This window comes from Plodia interpunctella, chromosome 18 (assembly GCF_027563975.2).
Source record: "Plodia interpunctella isolate USDA-ARS_2022_Savannah chromosome 18, ilPloInte3.2, whole genome shotgun sequence".
Taxonomy (NCBI): Eukaryota; Metazoa; Arthropoda; class Insecta; order Lepidoptera; family Pyralidae; genus Plodia; species Plodia interpunctella.
Window position 1 is genome coordinate 6,743,918 of NC_071311.1, and position 10,237 is coordinate 6,754,154.

The 10,237-nt window shown below is 38.8% G+C and overlaps 1 protein-coding gene across 2 annotated transcripts in view; it reads left to right on the plus strand.

Annotated features, from left to right (window-relative positions):
• Ptp36E (Protein tyrosine phosphatase 36E) overlaps positions 1–5,537 on the plus strand; it is a 130,283-nt gene extending 124,746 nt beyond the window's left edge. For both annotated transcript variants that reach the window (XM_053758311.1, XM_053758312.1), the window contains one exon: positions 81–5,537. In XM_053758311.1, the coding sequence (XP_053614286.1) occupies positions 81–161 (81 nt within the window). In that variant the 3' untranslated portion in view covers positions 162–5,537. The remainder of the gene's footprint in view (positions 1–80) is intronic.
• The last annotated feature ends 4,700 nt before the right edge of the window (positions 5,538–10,237 follow it).

Consider the following 10,237-nt stretch of genomic DNA (forward strand, 5'->3'; position numbering starts at 1 on the left):
GTTAAACATTAACAGTACCCAATTTGGTTTATTATTCTTTAAAGTATATAGTATATATTAATAGTGTTTGTTTTATGCAGACTGAATACAAGTACTGCTACGACCTCGTGCTCCACTACGTGCTGCATTACTTAAATAAAGACATGAACGAAAAGAAGTGAGAGTGCGAACTTAAGGACGAACTCTGGTTCATAGAATTTGGGCGCGGGGCCGCTCTGCCCACCACGCCAGAAGAGACCAGCCCTTCTGCGACTCGCGCGCCGCGTCCGACTCGGCCGGCCCGTCCTCGGCGGGGGCTGTCGCTGGACCGGCTGCTGCCCATAGCGCGCCCGCCGATACCGCATGCTGCCACTGTTGAAGCTCAGCCGCGTCGCCCGCGCCGCGATCGTCCTCCACTACGCCGCTCCATCCGCCTCGAAGACGACGATGCCGCCGCTGAAGAAAGACGTCGCGTGTTCCACCATGGGCCACGCGCGCCTTCCTTTGACGAGGGAGACGCTAGTGATGAGCATGAAGAGTGTGACTGCGTACGGACGTCCTTAGAACGCTCTGGACCATCTGCAGACACGCCCGACGAGGACGAATACGAACCGGAGTTCGCCATCTCACCACCCACCGCCGAGCCTACACCGTCGCCACGGACACTACGGGGCGTCTCTTCTGATCGAGTTTTAGCCGATCGCCACGATGGACCGTGTGTCCCACGCGGACCGGCTCGAGCACACTCTCAATGTGTATTCGAACGACGCTTGCCAAAGATTTATAAATTTGGTCTGATGGACAAGTCCAAGCGAGCGAGTTCAAGTGCACTATATGAAAATATTGACCGTTCACCGACTGAAGCTTTCTACAACGCGACTGGGTCGACTCGACTCAGTTCACAAGAGTTATTTGAAAAATTTTGTTCAGAGGAATTTACGTCACTGTATGGACGTGAAAATTATCGTAGACGGCGACCGCCACATTCCAAGTCAACTGGGAGCAGTGGATCTGATGTTCGACATGAAAGAACATGTTGTCGCCGGCCTCCCTGTGGTTCTCAACCGGCGTTGACTCGACGCCACGTGTGTCAAGTACCCCGCTCTGACCGCTCCACGGACTCTGATGAGACGTCACCACGTCGGAATGCTCCCCAACTATTTCCTCTCGACTCTAATGCCGCACATAGCTCTGACTGCTCACGATCCGCGCCATTACTTAGCCCTGATCGATTTGAAGCTCGTTTTACTTTTGATATTTCTGAGCGCAGTGAAGTAACCTCTAATCGAGACGACACACCATCTGACGCAACAGAAACTCGCAATTTGACTCTTTACGAGGAGCCACATTCAGATCGAACTAGTCTTTGTGAGTTGTATGATGCCGCATTCACATCACATCGGCCATCTTTTAGGCGTGATGGATCTCGGCGTCGTGGTGGAAATATTGACTTAAGCACATTAGACTTCCGTGCAATAGATGATGAGAGTCCTCACACTAGTCGTCGCGCTTCCCAGCGCAGTGCAGATGAAACATTACGCCAAAACTCTGAGTCACGTAGCTGGGCTTCTGACTCTGTATTTGCTACCCCTGAGCGGCGACTGCGTGAAATGTCATCACCTTCGTCCGTAGATACCAAACGATCAGCAGCCAACGCAGAAGAGTCCCGCGCCGAATCCGCAGCAGCTGATTCCACACTCGCAGATACTACAGTGGTTGAAGAAGAAGCGCCCAGTGTTATAGAACGCTCTGAATACGCACTGGCACTTAGCCTGGGACGTATCGATCTCGATGATGACATTATATCGGATAGAGCGTTGTCAACACCTATTGCTGACGGAGCGAAGCTCTCCAGCCGTCCTTCGATGCACAAGTTAGAGCCGATCGAACCGGAGCGGTTGTGTGGAGGTGCAAGTAGAGGTGTTGGAAGTGAAGGTGACGCTAGCAGCGTTCGTTCTGGTGCATCTGGGCGACGACGGCGCGGTGCTTCAGAGCCGCCTCGACGCTCTGCCCGCTGCTTCCCGCTCTGACTGCGGACGGCGGCGCCGGCCCCCCGCCGCGCCGCAGCCGCCGCCGCGCCCTCCCGTGCCTTCCTGCCAGCCGCGTGCCGTCTTCGCCTCCTCGCCGTCTCGCGTCCGCGCCGCTTCAATCGCCGTGTGGTTCCCATTAGATCTCGCGTAGCGCTCTCTACGTAACTTCCTGTCTATGATGATAGCCATAAATTAAAACCAGCAGTCGTTGAAAATTATATATATGTACTTCTATAAAATAGAATTAGGTGCAGACTTTATTATCACATAGGAATTGTAAATAGTGTAACCTAAATTAAAACATCTGAATTTATTATTCGATGGTCTGTAAGATAAATTAAACTTTCTGAAAAAAAAAATTGCGTAGCATTATTCTCGTGTGGCTACGCCGTAGGAGTTAACAACTATATTGTTATAGTAGAACCGCCTAAATGAGTCCTCGCCCGCGGAGTACAAGGGGCGCGGGGGTACGACGACAAAGGGGACCGAGAGAGGTGCGGGCGGCGGGCGCATTCTTGTAAAAAATCAGTTCGCTCGCTACGCGGTTAGCGATCACACGTGTTGACAGTTGCGGACGCCTTGTGAAAGTTATACATGAGATTACATTCTCAAGATGAGTCGAAATGTTTTCGGACATAGAATTAATAGTCAGTGCAAACAAATGGCGTTTAACGTATATGAATATTTTAGAAAAAAGAAACTCGACCCAAATTCTGATGAATATAAACAAGATATACCTTTAAATAAAACTGTAGCAGAAGTTACTGGATTATCAGAAAAGACTGTATCTAGAATTGTACAACAAGGGAAAGCATTAAATGACAACGAGAGATTTAAATCACCAAGAAAACCAAAACAGGTTCGTAGAAAAAGAGTGGAAATAGACGATTTCACAAAAGGAGTGGTAAGAAGAAAAGTCACTCAGTTTTACACAATTTTCAAAAAAATACCTACTCTGAAAACTTTGAACGCTGTACTTAGAGAAGAGAATATATTACACTGCGGCAGGGAATATTTAAGGCTATTATTACATGATCTAGGTTTTAAATTTAAGAAATGCGGATCTAAAAGGAAACTCCTTATCGAACAGCCAAATATCACATCGTGGAGGTGGAAATACCTAAATACTATTAAAAAATATCGTAGAGAAAGAAGACATATTTTATACCTTGACGAAACTTATGTAAACGCGTCTCATAACGTTTCAAAATGTTGGCAATCAAAGGATGAACTTGGCGTTCTATCTCATATTGGTAAAGGGGACCGTTTGATCATCGTACATTGTGGAGGTCAAATTGGATTTGTAGACGGAGCCCTTGTGATATTCAAATCCAAATGTAAAACAGGTGATTATCACGATTCTATGAATTTCGCAAATTTCAGTAAATGGATAAATGAAAAGCTCATGCCTAATATACCGCAAAATTCTGTCATAGTAATGGACAACGCAGCTTATCATTCGGTTCGAGAAGAGAAAAAGCCAACTATGGCTTCTACCAAGCCAACTATGCAAGAATGGCTACGACGACATAACGTGCCTTTTGATGAAAAACTTAGAAAAGATGACTTATATAAATTAATTAAAAGCCATTTCACAGAAGATATTTACAAAATTGACGAGGTATTGAAAAGAAACGGACACGAAGTATTGCGTTTGCCTCCATATCACCCAGACCTGAACCCCATTGAGTTGGTCTGGGGTGATATCAAAGGACAATTAGCACAAAAAAGTATCGACTCTAATTTGGACCAGAAAAAAGAAATATTAGAGAGATTATTTGCTGAATATCCCAAAGAGAAATGGGAGAATTGTGTTAAACACGTGATTAAAATCGAAGACGAATATTGCAAACATGATGGAGCACTAGATGAAGTTGTTGATTTTATTATTAATGTGCAAGACGATTCTGATGATTCTGATGATGGCTGTTTCGAAAGTGAAGAATCAAGTTCCAGTGATACTGATATTATGGACATAAGTGATTGATTTATAATTTTGATAAATTTTGCATAAATAAATATTACATACATAACTTTATTACCTTTTTTTTACCTACATATCATACCTATATATCATAAAATCACATTTTTATCGAATTGTTTTGTATGAAAAATAAAAATTTGAAAATAACAATAATCGAAAAATGCTTATGCTATTTAATTCATGTACGTGGTCTCGTTGATACCATGGAGATATGGGATAACAAAAGGAACACGTTGTATAGTTTACAGTTGTTTCATTCAAATTTTGTATAGCCATTATTAATTTTTTAATAAAAATCTTCACCTGTTTGCCGCTAACCACTATGACTTCACATATCTCAAGAAATGTCCAGTAACATTTCGCCTCTTGTATTACACGCTACGCTCGACCGCCGCCCGCACCTCTTTCGTTCCCCTTCGTCGTCGTACCCCCGCGCCCCTTGTACTCCGCGGGCGAGGACTCATTTAGGCGGTTATACTATAGAGTCGTACTATTTATGTAGGTACCACGCGTTTCTTAAGCGACTAAGTAGTCTTCGCCCGTTCACCTTACTGTGACTGCCAAATTTTCTAAAGAGGTAAATATACTTATAGTGTCTAGTATAAGGCCGACTGTTCGGCATTAGATAGGCAGTGCCTAGACTAATCGCTACGAGCGTAGAGCGTAGATTCTAAATCTCGTAGATAGAAATTTGATCTCGAGTCCGCCGCAGGCGCTCGGTCGCAGTCCATGACTGACACAGGGTCACCTTTAGTCAATAAATTGGTTCCACGTTAGCCTTGGCATGTATGATGTGTATAGGCGTCAATGTGGAACGAAATCGCAAAGACCTACGCGATGTATGAAGCCTTATGTAGAAAACCTATACTGCAATGGGTGAGACATTTTTGAAAGTTTCAAAAAACTTCATTAAAATATTTTTATCAATTGCGCGTCAATATAACCTAAACCTTACTTATATGTCTCTACGTAAAAGGAATAAGTACTTTTTTGAAAAAAAAACATTAGAACAAACATAATTTGTTACCCATTACAGAGTAGGTGTAGACATTAGGCGTTAGTATATAACTAGTTAGTATATAAAATAAAAACAAATTGATTTTGGGAGTGTTATGTGATTTTTATGCTGAAAAGCAGTAGCTAAACCTTTTCTTTATGGGGTTGATTACTCCATTTTTGCAGACTGAGCCTGACATTGGAAATATTCCTGAACATCTTCCAAAATTGTAACTAAGTTTTACTTTTAACATTTTGATGTGCTGGTTCTTGGTGTTAGTATTTGTAGATTATTCCAATATGTTATACTGTGCTTGACATTTTGTGAGGAGCTGTAAACGTGATGCCAAACTTGTCTGAGGGGAATTCCCGTGCGACTTTTAATTCTACTTCGATTTGTCTCTCGGGATAAATAACTCGGCCGAGACACGTCTACAACTATCCTCATCTTAAAAAATATTATTATAGCTTGTATTTTTCTGTAGTTATTTTACACAAGTACCTAACATAGCTGTGTAAAGTAACTAGAGTACGCGCCACAAACGAAGTCCTATATACACGCTGCACGCAGCCATTGACAAAAATAACATGGTGGACACATATTGCTGTGCATAGATTTAGAAGAGGGTCGCCATTGCTGTGGGAATTCATCGTGGCGCGCACTTCATAATTTTGTATTGAAAATGTGCCAATATTTCTATTAATTAAAATTTTAAACTTTGTTTCATATATTTCGGCGTTAAACGTAATTTATTACGGGCTCGGAGGTCTTGTTTAGTAATTTGTTAAGGAGAAATTTCCAATTAATTATTTTATTAAATATAAGCAGTTGATTTTATAAATGTGTACTTATACGCTTCGGTGAATTAATATATTTTAATAAATAATATTTATAAAGTACTGCTAATGAAATATTATTATATTTATTTTAGAAACGTGTAGAAATATCTGTATGTATTGTGTTAAGAATTTCGTAGTTAGATTAATTAATAATGCGTCCGATTGAATATAGTTTGATGGATTTTTACATATATTCCTTTTGATATTGCTGTGTCGTCTATAGAATTTTATTACGCCTTGAAGTATTTCAAAATATGACTTTAAAGCATTTTTCTTCTGAATACATAAATATATATTTTTATAGGTAATTATCGTAGTACAAGTATGTTTACTTTGTGAGAAATTAGCGAGATCATAAGAATGAAATTCTATGAACAATATCTGGTATATGATCTTCCCTAACCACCTTTGAATAATACTGAGCTTTCTCATAAATCGTAGGCTCTTATTGAGTTAAATGCCTAATTGGTTTAGTTTGTTCCCTATTATGTTGAGTTGATTATAAATTAGGTATTTCTGTCAACTATTGGCAGTAATAAACTAGCGACGTTGTACAGACCTACTTACAACAGAGCAGCATCCTTGAGTGTACAATTAGCAATATGCCACTGAGAAATTCTATTCTCGAAAATTTCCTCCCTTGAGAATTCCCGCAACAAAAGAATTTCTCGTCGGAAATTTCACGGGAATAAACTGAAGGAAAGTGTCGGGAATTTTCGAGAATATTACCTGACCGTTTTGAGATTTTGTGAACGACACATCGCTTGTACCAAATGCACAATAGTCCATAGGTACATAATATATTTAGATGTCTTGACTACATAAATATTAATAAAAGTATAATAACGCACAACTTAAAGCCAAATGTAATGTACATTGTACCTAGTAATACATAGAATTAAATGTCCCTTTCTGACTGCAAATAATTTTAGAAAGAGTCCACTGCGTGACGCGTCTTTCCATCTCTTTTTAGCACACTGAAATCATACACTGGAAAGAGAGTATAAGCCCTACCTTCTATATATATATAAGTATAATACCCTTCGATAGCGTTCGTGTTGTGTGCGCAAGAGAAAGCAATTCGCCCATTTCTGTCACACGCGTCATGAAGCGGACGTCCTATTGTTATTAGAAAATGCTTTTTGTGAAAACAGCGGCCAAGTTTCATTTGCGTTGGTAGCTAGGTATAGCTACTAAGAACATTATAGTTTTGAAGCAACTTCCGCTTTTGTTTTATTGTTGAATATACACTAAGTATATGGGCCAATATATCGGCTCATACTAGCTTCTTTTGAATATATTTAAAAGACAATTTTTTTAAATGCAAAAACCATGATAGAAAATTCCATCGATGTTTCTAAAATATGTGTTGTTATTTAACTTTAGCTTGCTTATAACAGCCAAAACATGTGCATGTTTACCTAATTTAACTGTCACTTATAACAATTTATTGTAGAATTCTACATCATACATAAAAATTACACTACTTAAATATACTTATCACAGTCACTGACGATATTAGAAAATAATAAAAAAATACAAACTAAATTAAACTTAGGTACGTTAAATAAAAACTCTTGTCCGAGGATCATTTCACAATAGATGTTTTTCAATGTATTACAAACCATTTTTTCTATCAATGCTTTTTTCCGTTTTTATGCCCAATAGATCCTTCGAAAAAATGTTTTTTATTTATAGCAACATCCCAATATGTGCACTACACAGAGGCCGTAGTGCAACTTTGCTAATTACATCTTAGCCAGCATACAGTCGATTCGCAGGTAACCAATCACAGTGCGTCATTATGACGCAGCGACAACCACACAGCAATGTTATTGGTTCGCTGTGTCTCATTTCAAATCGATTTCGCTTTAAAAGAATAGTGTCCAAAAATCGATGGTGTTTCTATCATGTTTCCATTGCTATTCTTAGTTATGTTTTTATACATTTATTTAAGTAGATATATAGTAATGGTGTTGTAAATGCTTCGTTGTAACTGTAAGTTAAATTTTCATGTGGACCATTATTCGATTTTTTTAGTACTACTATAATATTATATTAATAAACACGAATTTTCTTTAAAATTAACAAGTTTTAAGATAAAGTAATATCTCGCCGCACCGACCATCTTTTTATATGTAAATAATAAATAGAAACCTAAAAAAATATGTAGTCGATTGTACTACCTACCTACACTAAATTATACCAAATTATTGTATACCATATACTTATACATATTAATGAATTTGATTATAGAAGGGAAAATTGTAACGTAAAGTATAATTATATAAATTATATAGAAACATTGTGATTTCAAGTTTTCAACTTCCAAAATATTGTCAAATAACATATTGAAATATTGTTGTCATGAATGTTATTTAAAAAGTAATTTTAAAATTTATACATGGAACTTAATGGAAAATATATTTATTTGTTGTATAAAATAACTTGTTTTATTTTTCTGAAAATATTCTTTACTACGAATAAAAATACATATTTACGAGACAACAATGTACCTATGTTTGTAACGCGATAACTTTCGAACCGTTGTTCTGGCTTTGATGAAATTTAAAAGGTATGTGGGATCTGTCATTATAATTTTTAAATTCGTAGGGCATCAAAATCGGTTAAGTGGTTTCTGAAATATTTACAATTTTGTAAAAATTCATTGTGTTTGCGACGAACAACTAGTTTATGTAAACGAGGAATTTAATGTTCTATTCCATATTACCACAGTGCAAACCTCAGGCTCAATTCCGAACGCCTCCACGTAGGACAGTCGGGGGTGCGGGGAAGGCGGGCCTCTCCCAGCGCTGTACAAGACGCGTTGGGAGCTAAATAACAGGCTGTAACTTCTGAGAAATAAAATTAATTAATATACAGATATATAATAATTTGTGACAACCCTGACCGCATTTTCAACGCTGGCGGCTGTCTTGCCTCCGAACATATGTATGAATCTTATTACGTATATAGTGACAATATAGTGATATTGTCGACGGCCCGAGGCTCAATGTGATATGTAATTAACGTATGCTGTTCATGCAAGTAGTCGGTGAGGTTTTTTATTAAAATGAGGTCGGTGTTAATTAACGACAAGTTGTCTTCGAACGACAAGATCTCTTGTGAAAGTATGAGATTATAATGACAGCAGGAACTCTTCTTTCATAACTGAGGTAAAATCTATGTAAATAATGATTTGTGGACTTTTGAGAGGAAGCTAACCCTAGGCTCCGACGCTCTCGATTTAAGGAGATACCAGAGGGGTTAATGCGGGCTTGCATTTCACTTCTCACCATCGAATCGATTCGAAGTGAGACGCAGCAAACCGATCGCCGAATAAAAGTCAGAATAGCGCTATGTGATTGGTTCGCTTCATTATCACTATATTGTGATTGGTTCTCACTTCGAATCGATTCGATGGTGAAAAGTTATAAGGAAACCCTTACTTTTACTCTATCTCATTCGGATCATCTGTAAATAGAGAGATAAAAGTAAAATTAAGAATGTAGGCCATAAGTTACTTAGATTCCCAAGTTCCCGTAAGAACGAAGCAGCGAATCAAATATTTTTTACATTATAATTATATTACGTTTTTCAAAATAAGCAGTGGTAGTCTAATGTCATAAGACAAATGAACCAAAAAGTCCCAGGTGCCACAGTTTGAGTACCAATTACCTATAGTAATTTTCATCGACCACCACTTGCTTCCGATGAAGGAAAATATCGCGAGGCACTGCACTCTAGTTCATAAAAATATCTTATAGTGTGTAAAATAGAGATGGCCATGGAAAACCAACGGCATTATTTAATATACTAGTAGTGCCCCGGGTCTTCGCTCTCGTGGGAATTTCGGGATATAAAGTACCTTTTGTGTTATTCCAGGTTATATTCTACCCGTGTACCAAATTTCAGAACAATCCACCATACATCCTCCCTCACAAACTGTAGTTACAATATTATTAGGATTGCTAAGAAAGCCATTATTTCCCTCAGCCATGAGAAATACGACTGAAGAAGAGGTAAAATTAACTAGCCGGTTTCGTTTAAAAGTTATTTAACCTAAACAAAACACACTCGTACAAAGTAATAATTTCTGAAGTCGTTGTGCGTTGCGGTTCCCATAACAATCTAGTGTAGGTAGGGTTACCATATCTCAAGATTTGTTCTTTCATGTACAGATTTGTAAACTCATAAGAATTCACACATCTGAGAAAATGTAATGATTTCTAGAATTTTAAATAAAGTCTTTCATAAAGATCTCTTTCATTGTAGGTAAGATGATAGCATAGGCGTCGTGGATCGGGTCGGGAGGTTCTATTGTGGTTGAGCTTCGCGATGGGTGACTCATGCGTCAACTCGTGAACGGATGCTGCCGTGGGGAACTGATCAGCTCGATCTTTTATTA